At 40.3% G+C, this 22,140-nt stretch overlaps 1 protein-coding gene across 2 annotated transcripts in view; it reads right to left on the minus strand.

Moving 5' to 3' along the window:
• DPMS1 (Nucleotide-diphospho-sugar transferases superfamily protein) overlaps positions 1-15,682 on the minus strand; it is a 31,021-nt gene extending 15,339 nt beyond the window's left edge. The window contains exon 1 of one of the 2 annotated variants that reach the window (XM_087689791.1): positions 15,497-15,682. In XM_087689791.1, the coding sequence (XP_087545917.1) occupies positions 15,497-15,654 (158 nt within the window). In that variant the 5' untranslated portion in view covers positions 15,655-15,682. The remainder of the gene's footprint in view (positions 1-15,496) is intronic. The other variant, XM_087689790.1, reaches the window with a different exon arrangement.
• Positions 15,683-22,140: the final 6,458 nt, after the last annotated feature.

Here is a 22,140-nt window from a genome sequence, read left to right on the forward strand (position 1 = left end):
CCATCTCCTCTCGATGCACAAGATTTGTGCACTCAATCTTTTCGTCGAATTTGATGAGGATTGTTTTTGGATTCTTGATCGTAAATCGAGACAGGTTCTCTCTTCAAGTTATAAGGAGAATAGAGTCTACAAGTTGTAGTCTTCTTTTACCTTGACTTCTCTTCTTCTTACCTCCCAAACTCAGACTGAGCTTTGGCATGCTCAATTTGGCCACCTCAATTATGATTACCTTCGGAAGGCATCAAAGGGACGGCTTGTTTACCGGATATTGTGGTGAGACAACACTCTTATGTATCCTGCATCCATGGAAAGTAGACTCGTGATATTATTCCCAACAAGGCTTCGAGGCGGTCTTTCGCACCCTTGGAGCTTGTTTCTACTGATCTTTGAGGACCGATGAGGATAGAGTCCCTTAGGGGGAGCTTGTATTTCATGCTAATTGTGGATGATTACAACAGGATGACATGGGCTATTTCTTGAAGCTAAAATCAAAGGCTTTCTCCAACTTTAAGGATTGGTTGCTCTTTGAGGAGAACCGATAAGGCCGGAAGCTGCAAACCTTACGATTGGATAAGGGAGGAGAATTTGTTTCTAATGGGTTTGCTCATTTTTGTGCGGATCGTGGTATTCACAAGGAGTTTTTCGATACAAACACCCCTCAAGAGAATGGCATCTTGAAGCAAAGAATCGTAGTGTAATCGAGATGGCTCATACCATGATGGAGCATCGTCAGACACCTCAGTGTCTATTGGCTGAGACTGTGGCTACCGCAATTCACATCCTCAATCGTTCCCCTACTTCCGTTGTTGGCATGACTCCATATGAGGCATACTTTGGGTCTAAGCCAGATGCTTCTTATTTCAAGGTGTTTGAGTGTGATGCCTATGTTCACATCCCGAAGACACAGCGTGACAAATTTGAAGCAGCTTCCAAAAGACAGGTGTTTGTGGCCTATAGCTTGTAGTCTTAAGGCTACCGAGTGTATAATCTTGTTAAGCGAGATGTTTACACGAGCCGTGATGTTCGGTTCGTGGAAGTTCCAGTCATAGAGGGAGATGCGAAACTACCTGTTCTTGGAGATCCTAGCGATAGCTAGCTCTCCATGATTGTTCCTCTAGAGCCTATGCCTCTTGAGGACTCTTTTTCGAATGAGCTTAGTTCTTAGCCCCTGGATTCACCGATTGCTCCCTCGCCATCGGTGGACCTTCTAAAAACTTCCGCAGATGGAGAGTGACGAGGCGAAATCCGGCCTCCTCCTCATTGGGTTCATGACACTCTTCATGATGCAAGGATTAAGAGGGTCCCTGAGGAGTGGCAGTCACACGATGGTCCGCGGCGTTCTTGGAGGAACCAAGCACACCACACTGAGCTTGTTTACACTAATTACTATTTGATAACTCGTATTATGCAAGATCGGGAGCCCACTTCTGTAAAGGATGCTTTACAGCATGATCAATGGCGGAAAGCGATGGAGCAAGGGGTGGGGTCGATTGAGAGGAATGGCACTTGGTATCTCGTGCCGAAGCCTCCTTATAAGAAGATCATTGGAGCCAAATGGGTCTTCAAGACCAAGTACCGTAGTGATGACACATTGGACAAGCACCAGGCTTGCCTTGTTGCCAAAGGTTTTGCACAGTGCCCAAGCATTGACTTCCGTGATACTTTTGCCCCTTCAGCTCGGATGGCCACTATTCGTATAGTTCTTACCTTGGCTAGCCATAGGAGATGACCGGTCTATCAACTGGATGTGAAGTCTACCTTCTTGAATGGAGAGTTAAAAAAGGAGATCTATGTTGAGCAACCTCCAGGCTTCGGTTCTTCTAATGGTAAGGTGTATAAGTTGCGGAAAGCTCTTTATGGCCTTAAACAAGCTCCCTGTGCTTGGAATGAGAAGATTGACTCATTCCTCCAGGAAAAATTAGGGTATTGGCATTCCCAAGCCGACCCTCAATTGTATGTACACACCTCAAGTGGAGGTTGTGTGTTGTTTGTCCTTTATGTGGACAACTTGATTGTGACAAGTGACCATACTCCAATGGTCGAACAGACGAAGGCAGCACTTCATGAGAAGTTTGAAATGACAAATATGGGACTTCTTCACTTCTTTCTAGGTCATGAGATCTATCAAACTTCTGTTGGAAGCGATAGGAACGCAGCTCGAGCAAGAGTGAACAAGTGAGTGCGACGGCTTGAGAGAGTGTGAGCAAAGTGAAAGTACGAGACGATAAGAGTGTACCAACAATGTTTTGGTACACAAAGAATAAAATGTATTTATACTTAGGACACGTAAAGGGTGTGTTCACATGTACAATGTGCGTGTACTATAAACGGAGGTTACCGGGCCTTTATATCCCAAGAAGCGTAGGGACGCAGCTTGAGCAGGAGTGAACAAGTGCGTGACAACTTGAGAGAGTGTGAGCAAAGTGAAAGTACGAGACAATAAGAGTGTACCAACAATGTTTTGGTACACAAAGAATAAAATGTATTTATACTTAGGGCATGTAAAGGGTGTGTTCACATGTACAATGTGCGTGTACTATACACGGAGGTTACCGGGCCTTTATATCCCAACAACCTCCCATTTAAAGGTCCGATATGAACCTCTAGTAAACCAACTCCCACTAGTTGAATGCAATGCTCGTGCTGAGCTTTGCTTAGACTTTTAGTGAGAACATCTGCAGGATTATCTTGTGTTTTAATCTTGGTCAATGTGATTTGACCATCTTCCAGAATCTGTCTGATGAAGTGATATTGCACATCTATATGCTTTGTACGTGAATGATATATGGCATTCTTAGCCAGATACAAAGCACTCTGGCTATCACATCCCAAAACTGCAGTACCCATAGACATGCCAAGATAATCTGCAAGTCTGCTCAACCATATAGCTTCCTTAGAAGCTTCAGTAGCTGATATGTATTCAGCTTCAGTGGTACTCAGTACAACAATACTCTGCAACCTAGAACACCAAGAAACAGCCCCACCAGCAACTGTAAAGACATACCCACTGGCGGACCTACGTGTGTCCAAGTCACCTGCCATGTCTGCATCACAATAACCCTGCAAACTAAGTGTACCCTGCCCATAGCAAATACGTTTTCTTTGTGTACCCTTAAGGTATCGAAGAATACACTTGACAACCTCCCAATGTGCTTTGCCAAGATTTGGCATAAACCTGCTAACAACTCCCACTGCATGAGCAATGTCTGGAAGAGTAGCAACCATAGCATACATAAGAGAGCCACAAGCTGATGCATAAGGAACTCCCTTCATAGCATTTTCTTCCACGTCATCTTTCGGGCTGTTGGCTTTGCTAAGCTTGAGATAAGGAGGTAAGGATATCCCAAAAGGCTTAGCTTCAACCATGTTACATCTATCCAATACCTTTCCAATGTACTTTTCTTATATAAAAACAGCAATTTCTGCATTCTATCTCTATGAATCCTCATGCCCAAATATGCTCTGCATTCCCTAAATCTTTCATGGAGAAAGCTGATTTCAGTTGATTTTTTAGAGCATCCAAGCTAGTCTTTCTTTTCCCAGCTAGTAACATATCATCCATATACAAAATAAGTATGATGGGGCTGCCATCTGTATCCTTTTTCATGTACAAGCAATGATCTGCATGGCTGCGTGTAAACTCATGATATAGCATAAAAGTATCAAACTTTTTGTACCACTGCCGTGGTGCTTGTTTCAGCCCATACAGGCTGCGCTTTAGCTTACACACCATTTGCTCTTTTCCAGGAACTACAAAGCCCTCGCACTGTTTCATGTAGATTTTTTCATCAATGTCACCATGCAAGAAAGTTGTTTTTACATCCATTTGATACAACTCTAAATCCAAAACAGCAGTAAGAGCAAAAAGCACACGTAAAGTAGTCATCTTCACAACAAGTGAGAAGACCTCTTAGAAGTCAATCCCTTCCTCTTGTGCATAACCTTTGGCAACTAGCCTTGCCTTGTACTTGGGCTTCCCATCAACTGTCTTGATTTTGTACACCCATTTGTTTGGAAGTGGCTTCCTTCCCTTTGGCAATGTCACAAGACCCCAAGTATCATTTGCATATAAAGATATAATCTCTTCCTGCATAGCTAGCTCCCACTTACTGCTGAACTCACATGACTTGGTCTCTTTGTATGTAAGAGGCTCACCCTCGTCTGTAAGCATCACATAATGCAAGGAGGGGTCAAACCTATGCGGTTGCCTTCTTACGCATGTAGACCTGCATACCCAATGATCAACATTTCCAGGAATTGGGTCTACATCTGGAGATATATTATTTTCAACATTCATTTGCTTCTGTAAACCATTTTCAGCATGCTATTCATGCTGTACAGCACCTTCATTTCCATTTCCAGCACTTGCATTTTCATAATCAGCAAGCCTATCTTGCTGTCCATGACCTCCTTGTGCTTCTATTTGCTGTCCATCATCATCTCACTCAAAAATAACCGGCTAATCATCAGTTTCAACCTGTGGTACAGCACCTTGAGGCTCATTTTCTGAAGTAATGGGTGGCTACAAACTCTAAAATTTCACGTTTTTCAGATCTTCATTAGAGACTAAAGAGCCTTTCAGTAATTTTGCCTCGTTAAATACAACATTACGGCTGCGAATAATTTTCTTGGACTGAGGTAACCACACTCTGTAGCGAAATTCACCCTCATCACGATAGCCCATTAAGATGCCTTTGGTAGATTTTGGGTCAAGTTTATTCCTCAGCTCATCCCTAACATGCACAAAAGCATCACAGCCAAATATGCGTAAATGGTCATATGAGGCCGATTTGCCAGACCAAACCTCCTTAGGGATGCCATTTTTTAAGGACCGATTTGGAGAGCGGTTGCAAATGTGAACTGCAGTTTTGAGTGCCTCTCCCCAAAATGCATGAGGGAGATTAGCAGTGGACAACATGCACCGCACTCTTTCACATAAAGTCCTGTTATATCTTTCAGCCACCCCATTTGAAGAAGGGTTGTTTAGCTCCCTCTTAATACCATGCAAGTCACAAAAGGACTTGAATTAAGTCGATGTGAACTCACCCCTATTATCAGTTCTCAAGCATTTTAGCTTTCTACCTGTCTGAGTGGGCATAAATGCATGAAACGTTTTAAAGACAGCAAACAGTTCATTTATCTTTTTCAACAAATACACCCATATCTTCTTGGAACAGAGTCATCAATAAAGGAGACAAAATATGCAGCACCACCCAACAATTTCACTAGCGTACTACATACATCAGAATGCACTAAGTCCAAGACATTGGACTTACATGAGACACCAGAGTAAAAAGAATTTTTTATTTGCTTTCCAAACTGACACTCATTACAAAAATCAAGTTTAGAGCCTTTTCCATCAACCCTCTTCAGAGAGGTAAGGACATCAAGTCCTTTTTGGCTCATATGGCCTAATCTCTTATGCCATAACTCCAAGTGGCTGCAAATTTCAGCAACTGTAAGAAACTTGCCATTCAAGGCTTTACAGTGCAAACAATACAAAGTGCCCTTCTTGGTTCCTTTTGCAATCAGTATGAAACCCTTTTTCACTTTCCACAAACCACCACCAAACAGGGTGGTGTAGCCATGCAAGTCAAGTTGACCAACAGATAGTAAACTCTTTTTAATGCCAGGCACATATCTGACATCTTTCAACACAAGCTCTTGACCATTGTCTAAAAACAAGTGTACTGTGCCAATCCCATCAATGCTACAAGCATGGTTATTTCCAAGATACACTTTTCCATAACTGCTTGCATTGAACATAGCAAAACACTCCAAACAAGGAGTTACATGGAAAGAGGCACCAGAGTCTACAATCCAAGTCTGAGTGACACCATCATCAACTGACAAGAGTGTATCAATCACATCAGCCTTGGTAATCTGCATATCTTGCATGTGACATACAAGGGCATCATAATCAATTGCACATAATACATCAGCCTCTATATCTAAAAGCTCTTCTATAATCACACTAGAGGCCACATTGGCCTTCTCTTTGCCTTTGGTTGTCTCCGATGCATCTGTCTTTTCTTCCTTCTTCTTTTTATCTCTTGCATTTTTCTTTCTCTCTTGTTCCTTCTTGTAATACCTGCAATCAGATTTGTAGCCCTTCCAACCACAGTGATAGCAAGTAATGTCACTCTTATCCTTTCCTTTGCTCTTGCTCCTATTTTTGTGTCCTGCATTTGCATTTTTCTTTTCAGCCCTGCCTCTTACATTATAAGCTAAGTTACTACTTTCTCCACTCGACATACGTCTAATTTCTTCATTCAAAATAGAACCCCTCACCCCATCATATGAGAGATTGGGGTTATTGCTGAGAGAAACCACCAAGGTTTCCCAAGAGTCAGGCAGTGTCATGATCAAAAAGATCACCCTCAACTTATCATCAAAGTCCACGTTTGCATCTTTGAGCTGATTTAGAATCCCTATAAATGCACTCTAGTGCCCAGCTGCAGGCTTTGACTCATCCATTTGCATATTCACCAACTTGCGCATTAAATGCACCTAATTAATGGGTGTGGTGATCTCATAAGTAGTTTTCAGCTTCTCCCATATTGCATAACCTGTGTCTAAGCCCTTAATGTCTGTCAAAATGTCATCAGTGACACCCATCTTTATATAAGCCACAGCCTTTTTATTCACTCTGGCCCAATCTGCATCAGACATTAGTGCAGGTTTAACTTCCTGCAAAGCATCCTCACAATCCTTCAGGAACAAAATGCCCTGCATATGATCTTTCCAAAGGTCAAATCCATGACTCAAACCGTTTAATCTCCATCAAACTCTTGATGTCTAAACTGGAAGAAGTTGCAGCCATTTTATCACGAACACAAGAGTAAATGCACTAATCTGCGGAAGCACAAGCTGAACCAGCAAAATACCCTGCTGTTTTTCCTCAATCAGACATAAATGTCTGCTGTTTGTACATTAACCAGCCACTGCACGGGCAAAAGATACAGAAATTTACCAAATTCTATGCAAATCCCCAAAATTTCAAGTCTGAAATTGCATGAATGTCAGTCAATCTGACCCAGCTGAGTAAAGCTTTGCCAATACATGAAAAGCCCCAAATTTCTGGGATCCAATGTCAGGAAATTTTGCCCAAAAGAACAAAAATCCAACAAATTTGGTAAAATCCCCAAATTAATTGAGGTCACCGCTCGCAATGTCAGCAATTTTTGACACGAGTGTCACTGTCGGGCCTAGATGAGATCAAATCTAGGAAAAGCCCCAAATTTTCTGACTCGAATCCTCACAGATCTATGATCTGTGCTTCTAGCGTGTGAACTACTGTCAAAGCCAAGTGGTAATGAGGGGATTAGAGAAAATTTTGATTTTTAAAAAAAACAAAGGAACTGACCGGGGGGGTCCGTTGACCCCGTCACATCACGTCACCCTCAGACGTCGCCCACCCTCAGATGATAGAATGCCCAGTAAGAATCACAGCAGAAAAATTAAGCCTATCCAACTGTCCAGCGGGCATAGGTGTCAGCAAGAGGGAGAAGACGACCCTGTGACTGAAAACACAGAACCAGATTGCCTGTAAACAGGCCGCCCAGCACACTATAGGTTGCAACCACCTGATAGAGGGACTGACTGCCTGGAAAAGCCTACCCAACTGCTGCAGATAAGGCCGCCTAGACCTTAATAGGCTGCCCAGCGCAATAGACTGCCCATAAGCCAGAAACGCAAAGCTTAGGCTGGTAACCTGCAGCAAACACAGGTCGGAAACTGCAGACAGAGCCGCCCAGCAGTAATAAGCTGCCGCCCAAATTGCAATGTGCCTCCCAGCTGGAAAATGCAAGGTCGCTGGTGCAAATGCCTGAGAGACAGGTTGCCCAGGCTGCTGGAATGCCACCCAAGACAAAGAAGAATAGCCAGCTGTCAAACGCAGCTGTTGACATGTGCTTGTCTGCTTGAGAATGAGCCGCTGCACCTGAGATGAGTGTTGAACACTGGGGCTGCCTCCAATAGAGTGCTCCTCTTGAAGATCTCCGGCTCCCACATGTGGCTCTAATACCATGTGAGAGTGCGCGACAGAAAGAGAGAAGTGAACACTCAGAGGAGACTGAGAACACAGGAGAGAGAAGGAACAATGTGACTGCAATGGCTGAAGGTACAAGGCCGCAACAGTCAACACCCCAACACGCATCTCCACACATCAATGTGGGCACCAGACAGTAGCAAGGGGATGAGAGAATGAGGAGGGCTCATTGATCACGAAGGATGGATAATGAAAGTGGAAGCGTAGGCTACCTATATATAGGCAAAAAAGAGGGAAAACCCTAAATGTGGTCAAACCACTAAAATAATGGCTAAAAGTGCACAAAAAGAAAAGCACTAATGTGCCCTCCACCTAAAGTGTCTAAAACACAAAAACTAACAGACAAAGACAATGTCAAAGCCCTAAATTCCTCGTCTAACTCAAGCTGAGGCTCACAGGCAAGAGGTGACAAAGCATAACAAATAGGATTGCTAACACTAGCAAGGTGGAGAGGAAGCTACTTTAACAATGCTTGTTACACAAATGCATCTATCCACTACTCCCAAGGTAGCTACTAAAACCCTAATTGCTACTATAAGTTAAATTACTTTTGCTATCTACCAAATTTGGCTGAGATATGCTGAGATTATCAATGAATAGGCTAGAGAAGGAGAGAGAATGTTGTAGAGAGAGATTCTTGAGTTTCTTTGCAAAAAACCCTTGATAATGGCTGCTACCCAGTCAAGAACTGCCCCAAATGCTATTGCGTGCTACCCAAGGGCCAAAATTGCTCTCACCTACATTAAATGCCATCGCTACCTCTTGTAGACACCAGAAATAACTGAGCATAAACTGATCATATGTTGATTTGAATACTGACTAATACAAATGTGATCCCAAACTGCTCTCAAGCTAATCATAAACGGATGCAAATGTATAGTTTCAATGCCGCGGTAAAAACCATACTTACATGCATACATCTCATAGTGACTAGTACACTCAATAGTTACCTCATGATAAACATATAGTCAACACAACACCTTAGATGTATGCTGAATACATCCAAGATCCACTACATACGAGAGTTGTCCATTACTGAAGGACTAGAAGTGCTACCTCCCCCTTGAGCATCAAGCACTACTCTAGACCCCTGCTCTATTGAACCTAACTAAGCCAAGTCGGCTCTAATTGAAGCCAAGTCATCCACTTGTATCCATTTGGCATCCATTGGTGAATAGTCCTAAAACTTCACCAAATATCTTCTGGAAACTTTACCTCTGACCTTTATTTCTTTATGTGCCAAAATCTGCTCAAGTATTAATATCTCATCCAACTCTTCAATCTCAAGCTGAATTTCAACAAATATATTCTCTAATACATCACCATAAAAAGGCCTCAACAAACAAACATTAAAGGCATTGTATATCTGCAAATATGGAGATAATTTCAGCCAGTAAACAACATCACTAATCTTCTCCAACACTTGGGAAGGGCCCATAGTATCTCAACTCAACATCGGATACAATCTCTATCTAGGTTCATCTTTTTCACCCTTGCCTTTTCAAAACGTACTTATACATAATCGCCTTCTGTGAAGTGCAAGGCACGTCTATGGCAATCTGTTGTCTTCTTTTGCTTTTCCTGAGATCTCTGAAGTATATACTTTATCTTTGCATAGATTGCATCCAAGCTTTCCACATAGTGATCAGCCTCAAAGATCTTATCCTTGGTCTGCAAGATAGGGGGTACCTTCTTGCCACCCTCAACAATCTCAAATGCAACTTTGCCAGTGGAAGTATGCATCGTATTGTTGTATACAAACTCCGCCAATGGCAAATACTGCTCTAATTGTTCTTTTGCTCTGATACACTGCACCTCAAAAGATCTAACACTATGAAATTTGCCTCTTCAGACTAACCATCTGTCTACAGATGGAGGATGATGAGAATTTCAGTGTGATACTCATATTCTCAAACAACTTCTTTCAAAATAAACTGATCATTCGAGAATCTCAATCGTTGATAATCAACTTTGGCATACCATGGTATTTAAATATATACTACAAAAATAAACATACCATATAATCACATTTATCTTCTTCCTCGTCAAAATGAAATGGGCATGTTTGCTAAACCTACATATGATAGTCCATATCCCATGATTCCCTATAGGTGTCCTAGGAAGCTCAAAGATGAAATCCATAGCAATGCTCTGCTAAGGTATATTTGAAATAAGCAAGGGCTGCAATAAACTTGGCATCTTTTGCCTATCATGCTTTTCTAACATATGATGCATATCCTGACAAACTGCTCTACACCATGCTTCAAAGTTTGCCAATAAAAGAATTGCTCCACTACTTTGATTGTGGCATCAATCCCTCTATGCCCTGCATAATAAGGATCGTGATCTCAATGATCACCCCAAGTCTCAACTGCTTTGTGATACACAATCGTCCATGCATCATCAAAAAACCATCTCTAAGCACAAAGTGCTCATGCCTCTGGCCATTGCAAAGCTAATCATTCACATTGGCAAAGTCTCAATCAATGGCATATTGATCCTTCATGGCATCCAACTCGGTGTGATATACCATACTATAACAAGTAATATTTCCATGTAGATAGTGGATGAATTACAACCAAAAGCTCTTTCTCATAGACTTACAAAGTCTTCTCTATACCGTGAAGAAGATGGCTCTCATAAGCTACAACTCGACTATCCTACATTAAAATAGCCCCAATGCTATTCTCACGTACATCACACTGAACCACAAATGACTTCCTTAAATCAAGCAACGCAGAGAATTTTGAACTCATCTTTCTTTTAACTTGTCGAATGCTGAAATTTCCATTGCTATCTATCTAAATGGTACATTCTTTTTCTACAAAGCATGCAATGGAGATGCAATTTCAACAAAACCACACACATATTCAATTGTAGCAAAACTGCGTATATACTTCCTGTAATAGGAGCATAGATCCAAAAAGCTGCAGATCTCATGTACATGCCTCAAAGGTGGCCATGAGCATATTGCCTTAACCTTAGCAAGGTCCATATAAATACCAACACAACGTTCCCCAAAAAGTGGATTTTATTCAAAAAGAATTCACTTTTCTTGTCATCATACTTGCCTGGAGTCTCAAAAAAGATGAAATGGAAATGCGTTTTGGAATTGTGAAACAGAGTTTTGGCCCAAGGCTAAAACAGCAAAACAGAAAAACAAATTTTACGTCTATTTCTGAGAATATTTTAATATTAGACATATATAGATGGGTAAAACCATTTATATGTTGAACATCTATATCAAACCATTTAAATTCCTCAACAATATAGAGTATACATATAATTTTTGAAGAGATTTGACAAGTATACATGATTCTACGAAAGATTTAAGACAGTAAGATTGTAAAAACACATGAGTTTAAAGAACTTTCAAGATCTAGATTAGAAGTTAGAACCTAATATAAAAGACTATAGTATACCGTGGCCCGTGAATGATAATAACATATATCAAGATTGAAGACTCAACAGTGAACAACCATAGACTCATATTATGTCATATGGACTCAAAAAATAGAGTATTCGTTAGTAAACAATGCATAAAATTAAATACAACTATATTACCACAGATATGCACTTTGTTGTGGAGTATCATCCTTATTTGCCATACTGGCCACAAGGTATTGCCACCTCCAATGCTCTAAACTAGCAAACACATCATTAAGCATATCAAGCAATCATCAATATTTTTACCAACACAAGCAATATGAGCATTCACTCATGCAATGCTCCCCGTGCGTATGACATGGCAGTAGTTGCATAGCAAAGGATGAAGAGAGGAGAGGGATTGCTGGCTGAAAATACTAAAAAACGACTTCAAATCTAAGGGCAAAGTGCTGCAAATAGTGTGGACAAGAAAGAAAAAGGATTGGGCAGCTAAGGGATGAGGAACGTAGGGTGGGTTTCAAGGCTATAGACAGCAGTAGATGTGAAAGGGTGCAAGCGAACAGTAGGTAGGAAGAGTGATCAGCTAAGAAAGAGAATAGAGAGCAAATAAAACAAGGCAAAATGAACAATCCATCACGAAATTGGGTAAGTCACCTTGCCTATTCCAAATCGGTTGTCTCAAAACGCATTTCAAGATCTGAAACGTTTCCGTTTCAAGAAACTGTGCTTGTCATTAATTACCAACCTGTGCTTATGCAACTCATTGAACACGATGTCCACATGCTTTCTATGCCTTGCCTTATTCTTTAAGTAGACAATCATGTCATCAAAGAAGGTGCCCACAAATTCCCTATGTGGCCTGAAGATGCAATCTATCATCCAATTAAAAGTGACAAGAGCATTCCTAACTTCAAAATGCATGACAAGAAACTCATTCAATCCAAAAGATGTCCTGAAAGCTGTCTTAGGCACATCCTCTGGTCTAATGCATATCTGATGATACCCACTTTTCAAATCTATACAGCTAAATATGGCTACCTCCTACAATCTATCCATAACATCATCAATCTGAAGCATCAAAAATCGATTCTTTATCATAATTTTATTCAAAGCACAATAGTCAATGCACATCACCATAAATCTTCTTCTTCTTCTTCTATGTTTTCTCTAAGTTTCTTCTTCTCTTAGTGTTTGCCTTACACTTTGTTTCTCCCCACGAACCCTACTCTCTTTGATATTGTATGAGTGCATTCCATTCCATCACACTATTTTGACAAACACTTGAGCAATTCTATCACATGTCTCAACCACTAACTTATTTGTCCGGTCCAATTTGGTCCAACCGAAAGACATCCGATACAAGGTGGATCAATCATTGATGGTGTAAATAGCTATCAGATTTTCCTACACCACAAGTAGATAAGAATACCTGCAATACTTAGAACCAGAATTATTGAACCAAGTTTCTAAAGACTGAGGAGGATGAGCAAGTTTGAAGCAACACAACAATTCACGTGATGAATCAATTGATTATTGATCAATTGGATGTGATAGGCCTTTGAAAGATTATTTTTAGGAATTTAAATAAGAGATCCATTTCTGTTTTTGAGAGAAAATACCATTTTACAAGAAGGAAACATCAAAGGAGCACATCAATTCTTGACTTGGCAAGAGAAATATTATTTCCAAAGAATAGGAAAATAAGAGAACAATGTCAATTATTGGACTTGAACAAACCATGTATATCCAACGACTGGACCTAGACGAGTAGCAATCGTGGTGTCTTAAGCCACAAGAATAATTAAGGCATTGAAGAATAAATTCTCAAATTCATTGCATTCAAGTACATGAATTCGCACAAGGTGCACTTGAAAATTTTTTCATATACACATCATGCAGAACCCTAATCATGAATGCTGCATAAATTTCAATTTGTGGCTAAGTTGGTATGGCTGCAACTGTTGAGCATCCACTGAAACATATACTTTTAATTACTGAACAAATGATTTTTGCAACTCAGATATTTTAGTTTCCTAACTCCCAAAAGAGCTGAAGCTCATGATCTTCGATAGAAGTATCTTGGTTCCAAGGTCCCAGATATGCCATTACTTCCCACATAGAACTACGGTTGGAAAGCAAAATGCAAGGCTGACACTCATATTTAGCAGCCATGATCCATCCCAAAAGCCAAAGCCTCCAATTGTTTTACTTGTTTTAGACCTTTTGGCCTTCTCCAACTTGAATGAGCATGTCTAGTATTTGTCCTGGATAGGGAAAGATTATATGTTGCAATTTTCATGAGAAAAAAAAAAATTGTACTAATTTCTTATTTTCGTGAAGAACTGCAGCAACTTTTCTCCATTCAACCAAGGCTGATATTTGTCTGCCTTGTTTTTCATGTGTTGATTCCAATCTTAGATATTGTTCCTGCCAAAACAGGTTGTCTAGGCTTCATCTTTACCAAGCAAGGTTGGGTTGTTATATTCTAGCTCCAACCTTTTCAGCCAATTCTTTGTGACAATTTTCTAGAAGCAGTAAAGAGGCCAAATTCTGCATTCTCAGCTATTTGGAGTTGTATCTGATTGATCGGTTCGAGGATCTAGGATTCTAAGCTAAACTATGTGGAGAACATTGAACTGCTTGAAGCAAAGAGGATCTCCTTCAGACTCTCCTGGTTTCTATTGTTTGTGAATTTTGCATGGAGTGCCACCTGGCATTTTATTGACATAGTTGCCTCTTTCCTAAGGAGCAGTGGGTCCTCCCCAACTCAGTGATCTGTTCTTGTCTCTTCACCATCCAGATATTTTACTTTATTCAATTGTATATGCTCTTAATTGAGAGTAATTGAAAGTATTAATAGTCTGTCATGTGAACACCTATGATATTTCACATAAACCAAGCAAGAGCATCCAGATGACACTGAAATAAACGCCTTATCAAACACCTCAGCGTCCATTGATGTCAATTGGGCCCCTAGTCTTCATGGTGGCCCCCATGAGATGTAGGTAGTAGAAAATTCTTTCTCCTCTGTTCAGGCCTCTACGCTGAAACCACGAGAAATGCAATGCTAGAGCAGGACAGATTCCACTAGGGCCCATCACTATGGAACTACAAGGAGGTTTTACAAACTACGGACCTACAAGAAGACATTCCACTAGGGCTTGTCACTATGGAGCTATAAGGAGGCATTACAAACTATAGTTTCTAGGGGTCTCTTCTTACCAGGTGATCTACTATGTGCAGCTCTTTAAAATTCTTTTGAGCAGTATCTCTTACCAAGGACCATGAGGGAAAGGTTAAGTATGGATCACATGAAATACACAAGCCCTTTAATTACAGATAAGGCACTTCAGGCAACCTCTTCTCAACTTTAAAAGGAAAGGGTAAATAGTAAACAGGGAGAAGACAAATGAAGTATTCCAAAAGTACAAAGAAATATCTTATAGAACCAAATCTTGACATCATGATGGTCACTAATGAGCATCACTGTTAGAACAGTGGGACTTGGCATAAATTCAGCTTGCCATATGGCCACTCCTTTTTCTGATCAACAAATTCTACTCTAATGATTGTGATCTCTGGCAAATTGGAGATTGTTGTATGCATATTTCTATAATTGAGCTTGGGTGTCACATAGTACCATAATCTAATTAAACGCTGATTTGGACTGTTCAATTATATTAGCAACGGAAAACCAAGAATCTATATAACCAATTCTTGACACCAACACGGACATTATGAGCATCACGGTTAGAACAATGGGACTTGCCATAAAATCTATCTTGCAGTATGGCCAATCCCTTCTTCCGATCAACAAATTCTCCACCATTGATTGTGATCTCTGGCAAATTTTGTGATTGTGATCCCTAGCAAACTTTGTGCGATTGTTGTATGGAGATTGCTATAATTGAGCTTGCATGTCGCGTAGTGTAATAATCAGACTAAACTCTGATTTGGACTGTCGAATTAGATTATGAAGGGAAAACCTAAAATGCGAACTCAGTAAATGATGAATTAGCAGATCTACATGAATGCTGCAGCGAGGAAAAGAGAGCCTACTCGAGGGACTTGAAGAGCAGGTAGGTTAGCAAAGCAATGTTGAAACGTTCGCAGTAAGTCGGCACCAAGATACTGTACTTCGGTTGCTTCCCCATCGCTGCCTCGCAACGATATGGAAACGCTCGCTCTGAGAGTGGTCTTTTCCTTGAGCGGCCCATCCATTTAAGTATCAATTAATGGAGATATTACTTAGAGCCCATGAGGACAGCAGGAAAGATAAATTGTAGGCTAGTAGGACTTCTTATCAATATCTTTTGTTGTTGTTTAATTTCACATTTCCTTAAAGTGAGAGACACAAGTGAAGACAATGGTCCCCAACGCCCATCCAAATTCGGAATGGCTTTGAGCACCGAGGAATTTCCTAAATTCCCGGCTAATCAATGTTGAAAGTCAAGGTTTAATATAAAGTAAAGTGTATATATTTCAAAAAAAAAAACTTTCAAAATTTAAAGAAGAAGATTTAAAACCTTGAACCCTTGAAACTTTTTAGGTGTAGAAATGACAAATATGTGTAATTTGACTCCGAAATTCCTCCAAAATTTTGAGCTAGAGGCTTTTGTATCTATTTCCAAAAATGTTTCTTGTGAATACTACAACTAGTGAACAAGAGGAGGAATGAGAGGAACAAGAACTCTAGTAGAACATGGCATGATTAAGTGGTTACAATAATGGCCATTAAGGCCATCAAGGCTAAGTAGTGGGAGTTGGGCCCCCCAACCATAGCAAGGACTAGTCCCCCACATGAGCCCTCACCCTCCTTGCAAGTATACACTATGTGAGTAAGCACTCCATTGCTCTAGAACGTGATGGAGGACAACTCGAGAAACACTCCATAAATAAGGATGGAACTACGGTGGAAATTGACTACATTGCTACTACAGTAAGGCAAAGAAGGTTGCTAGGCACAAGCAACATGTGCTCAATGAATGTCGTCAACCCGAGCCATAGCTTCTACCAGGAAGAAATGCTTTTAAGCCAAGTATCATTGTTGTTTGCTTGTATTAAGCAATGCTTCACTACTTTTAAATCTTTTGGCATATTTTCGTATTTTATGGGCAAGCCTCCAAGTGAGCTAGAGTTTGAAATATGGTTCTTGACTACCTTTCAAGGGAAAGCCATGATGCAGCAAATCTACTTTGTGGGTAGAGGATTCTTCATGGCACTACTTAGCTCTCCTACAAAGCAAGGTTGGGTGCTTGAATGCACAGTTGGCTTCACAAGGGATCAAGTCTTTCTCTACCATGGACTTCAATGTTTGCTCTTAATGCTCTCCTTCAATCCCTTGTGTGGGTTACATTCCAAGATCTTCTACTCTAGTGTAATATTTCCATGCAATTAAAAGTTAGTTGGTTAGTTCGAAAGTTAGTTAGTCAATTAATAAGTTAGTAAGGTTACTAACTAAAGACTAACTAAGATAAAAACTAACTAACATTAATAACTTATAATTTTTATTTAATTAAAATATTTTATTTAAAAAATCAAGAGTCGTAAATCTAATATTTTTCAGATTAACAAGGACCATAGCTACCCTTCACAGAAGTTACAACATAAATAAGAGTTATTAGCCATATTAATCACTAGTGTTAATATGTATAGCATGTATAGTCCAAAAATATTAGATTTTGGGCAAAACTAACATATTCTAGATATTTTAGATAATATCCTAAAAAGATATGGAGATTTCTAGAAGTGGATGTCATTTAAAAGAAAAGGCAAGTGATGTTTTAGTTAGTTTGGAGATTTTATAAAAAAATAAAAAATAAAGAGAGAGATTGGCGAAATTGCACGAGCCGCAATCACAATCTACAGGCAGTAGACTGTGCAGCACTTCGAACAAAGAGAGAAAGAATGAGTGATCTAAAAGCTTTCTAATCAAGTGTCTTAGAGTTTTACCCCCCTTCTGGAGCCAATGGAACCATAAGATTTATGAGTTACGCATCAAATCACTTATTTTTCCAAGAGCTCCTCCACCAAGAACTCTTGTTCTCATCCACATCCCCTCTTCTCTAATTCATTATAAATATGAGGCATGGAGAGGTACAAGGAAGCATAAGGAGACTCCGAGAGGCTGCGAGAGAGGCTGAGAGAGAGAGAGAGAGAGAGAGAGAGAGAGAGAGAGAGAGAGTGTGTGTGTGTGTGTGTGTGTGTGAGTGACTGAGTGAGTGAGTGAGTGAGTGAGTGAGTGAGAGAGAGAGAGAGAGAAGGTTCTTCCTCCCTTTCCCCCCTCCTTAGAGAGTGGCCACACGCGTTCTCTCTTTTCCTTTTCCCCGAGCTCATCCCCTAACCCGCAAGCCAATTTTTTCCAATTTCCCTCCTCTCGAGCAAGTGGCCGCTGAAGTCTTGCGCGATTCATGTTTAAAAGAGAAGAAGATCATGGCCCCCAAGCGAAAAATGTCACGCACAGATGGCAATCCCTCAACAAGCAATGGAGCCTTGGGCGAGGGCATCACTAACAATCCAATCGCGGTTCTGGTCATAAGTAATGTATTTTTAAATTGATAGATGATTGCTTTGATTCTCGCATGAGATACGTTAGGCTCCATACTATAATGTACGAGAATAGGCCATGGGAAGGGATAGGTCTCTTCTCACATATTTGAAAGATGGAGTTTGCAAAGTGCATGTATCAAGGAAAGTTAATTGCACTTAGTTGCGTATGGCTTATTCGTTGATAGAGCAATCAGTCAAGGGTTATGAATAGCATAATCATAAAAAGAATAACATTAAGAATTGTGCATTCAAGTATCAAGAAAATTTTGCATAGAACTGCTCTTTGATCCCAAGGGGAAGAGCGAATATGCAATGGAATTATTATCACATCTATTCTTGTATTGTTTGGGAAAAATACAATTAGTTTTGATGGTTGATTGAACAACACCCTAAATGCTTTTTACAATCAACTGATTGTTGCATTGTGATTTGGATAAATATTCCAAGTGCTTGTGTTTGATGGTAAAAGCATGGCAAAGGTCAGTAATGACAAGTAGCCATGGGAAATAAAGGAATTTTTCACTAGAAGATGATATAAGGTTGATTGCCTTGATTATGCTTGATTCTTAATTGGATTAATTAAGGAATGATATTTTGCATGGGTGGATCATCTCCAAGTTCGCACCGCGAATTACCCCGAGAGGGCACTATTAGATTCACAATCCAAAGGTCGAGTGGTGACAAGGCCAACCATGGAAGTTGTGTCTCATTCCTAGGTCACTTGGGGTCAGTGGAGCTCTGGACACCCCTTGCCTAGATCGGAATGGAATTGTAAACAATCTAGGGCGTTGGAAGATCCTATTCTAGATAAAGGATGGAAATTTTGGTGTCATGTGATTTGGACCGAGTACTTCTGTTGAACAGAAGGGATATATAATTTCTCCTGTATGGGTAGGAGACAAAGATTAACTGAGGAAGTTGATTTTGAATGTCATACATAAATGTGATAGGACCTAATTAGAAAACTAAAGCTATCAAGGAAAGTGGGTGGACAGAATCCTGACGGATCTGTCCTACGACAGAGTGGTCCCAAAGAACTGGGAGGCTTCTCACAAGGATTTATCGTCGTCGACTTTAGGTATTGTTAAGTTAGAACCCGATTCATGCCGTTTTAAGGGACTGGAATGGGACTATACCCTACGGGCAGAGAAGTTGAGCGGTGCATCCCTCTCATTTCCCATTCTCTTTGAGCTAAGTGCGGTATGGATTTGCTTCGGATTGGGTATCTCTACATAAATTAGGATGTCCAAAACCCGGCGCTAGAATGCCATTAGGAGACCTTGACCCCTAGGAACCTAGATTTTAGGTTGATCCTAGTGGGTTTGGCCGCGAATGTTCCGTTGCAAGGCGGACTCAGGAAACCCTAGGCAACAAACCTCGGAACATTCCCTGGGAGTGCCGGGTGGTGACGCTTAGATTCATTTCTCAATGGGCCGCTAAAACGTGCTTGGACAGCCGATAGGTAGGCACGTTACATCTAGTTGAATGTGTAAGTGTCAACGCTTGTGAGTTTGTTGGGAAAGGATTTGTATGTCCATGTACCAACATCGGTTGTGGGTGCTCTCAAACCAAATATGAAGGCTTGCATCCTTTGGGATTGCAAGCTTGAGATGCCTAAATACCTAGAACTTAGGTCTACAATTGTGAGTCTAATCCCTCTTCTCTTCTCTTCTCTTCTTTGAATAATGAAATTTTTATCTTCCTAAGCTAAACTTTCACAATCTAAGATATATTGCCTTCTTGACCATACATAACACATCTCTTGACAATGCTTCTTTGTTCTTAGCCTCACAACTAGAAGTAACAATTGTAGTTCATTTCAACTCAACCAAGAAACAAGGGATGTACCCAAGATGAAGAAATTACCATTATGAGAGACTTGAGAATTTAAACATCAAACCCAATCACTATTTGAATATACATGCACAGTCACTATTCTGAATATCCATGAACTATTTGAATATCCATGCAAAGAGACTAAAGAACCAACCTTGTAGAAAAGGTTAAGATCTTAGGTGCCTTTAAGATATCAAAAGACATGCCTCGCTAATGGGGCTACACCTAACAAAGAAAACTTGGACCCCATTTAAGCAAGAAGAAGCCAACGACTAATAAGGAGAAAGGTAAGTTGTTCCTTAAGAACCTTACATGTATTCCTCTTGTTGATAGGAACTACAATGTGGTGATTTATGGAGCCGAAGAGTTGTTTAAGGATATCCATTACTAAGATGGATATATCCTCTATGATAATCACTAGGTGGATGGATAAATTGTACGAAAGCTAGTCGGGCTTCTTGCCAATATCTTTTGTTGTTGTTTAATTTTACATTTTCTTAAAGTGAGAGACACAAGTGAAGACAATGTCCTCAATGCCAAATTTGAAATGACTTTGAGCACGAATTGACTCGCTAAATCCCCAACTAATCAATATTCACAAAAAATCGAGGTTTAATGTAAAGTAAATTGCACAATTTTCAAAAAAACTTTCAAAATTTAAAGAATAAGATTTAAATCCTTGAACAATATTTGGTATGAAAATTGCAAATACATGTCATTTGACTCCAAACTCCCTCCAACATTTTCAGCTAGAGACTTTGTACCTCCTACCAAAAATGTATTTTTTGAACATTGCAACTCATGAGTAAGAGGAGAAAGAAGAGGAACATGAACACTAGTGGAACATGGCATCCATTGCATTGACACATGGGCGGTGTCATAAAGTGATTACAATAGTGGCCATTGAGGCTTTAAGCCTAAGTAGTGGGGGGTGGTCCCCCCACCATAGTGGGGGTTGGTCCCCACATAAGCACTCAACCTCCTTACATGCATACACTCTATGGATAATCACTCCATTTCTCATGAATGTGATGGAGGATAACTTGGGAAACACTCTATAATTTAGGATGGAGCTACAATGGAAATTGACTACCTTGCTACTGCGAGAGACTCTATAGACTTTTTGGGCAAGGCAAAGAAGGTTGCTAGGCACACGCAACATGTGCTAAGAGAACATTGTTGAGCTAAAGCCACGCAACATGTGCTAAGTGAACATTGTTGAGACAAAGCCATAGCTACCAGGAAGAAATGCTTTTAAGCCAATGGTTATTGTCGTTTGATTGTATTTAACAAAGCTTCACTAATTTGAAATCCTTGACATACTTTTATAATTCATGGGCAAGCCTCCAAGTGAGCTAGAGTTTGAAATATGGTTCTTGGCTGCCTAGCCGATTTTACTTTGTGGGTAGAGGATTCTTCATGGCACTACTTAGCTCTCCTACAAAGTAAGACTAGGTGCTTGGATGCATAGTTGGATTCCTCCGGAATCACGACATTCTCTACCATGGACTTCAATATATGCTCTTGATGCTTTGCTTCAACATGAATTCCTTGTGTGGGTTACATTCCAATATCTTCCTTTGGATGAGGAATTGCCCATGCTTGTGAGTTTGCTAGGAAAGTTTTGTACTTGCCTATGCTAGCATTAGTTGTGGATGCTCTAAACCAAAAAGGAATGCTTGTGTTCTTTGGGATCTCGAGCTTGGGACACCTAAACACCTAGAACTTAGCTCTACAATAGTGAATCTAATCTCTCTTCTCTTCTTCAAATAATGAGATTTGTCTCTTCCTAAGCTAAACTTCCATAGTCTAAGACTCGGTTTCTTCTTAGCCATACACAACAAGTCTCTTGACAATGCTTCTTTGTACCCATGAAGAAGTAATTGACACATATGAGACATTCGGTGTCTTCTTTGCCTTGACACATGTGCAGCATCATAAAGTGATTATAGTAGTGGCCATTGAGGCCAATAAGGCTAAGTAGCGGGGGTTGGTCCCCCCACCATAGTGGGGTTTGGTCCCCACCTCCTTACATGCATACACTCTATGGATAATCACTCCATTTCTCATGAACGTGATGGGGGATAACTTGGGAAACACTCTATAATTTAGGATGGAGCTACAATGGAAATTGACTACATTGCGACTGTGAGAGACTCTATAATCTATTTGGGCAACGCAAAGAAGGTCGCTATGCACAACCAACATGTGCTAAATGAACGTTGTTGAGCCAAAGCCATAGCTACCAGGAAGAAATGCTTTTAAGCCGTGTGTTATTGTCATTCATTGTATTTAGCAAAGCTTCACTAATTTTCAAA

This window comes from Lygodium microphyllum, chromosome 12 (genome assembly GCF_053477565.2).
Source record: "Lygodium microphyllum isolate KBCC chromosome 12, Lygodium_microphyllum_v1.1.10, whole genome shotgun sequence".
Taxonomy (NCBI): Eukaryota; Viridiplantae; Streptophyta; class Polypodiopsida; order Schizaeales; family Lygodiaceae; genus Lygodium; species Lygodium microphyllum.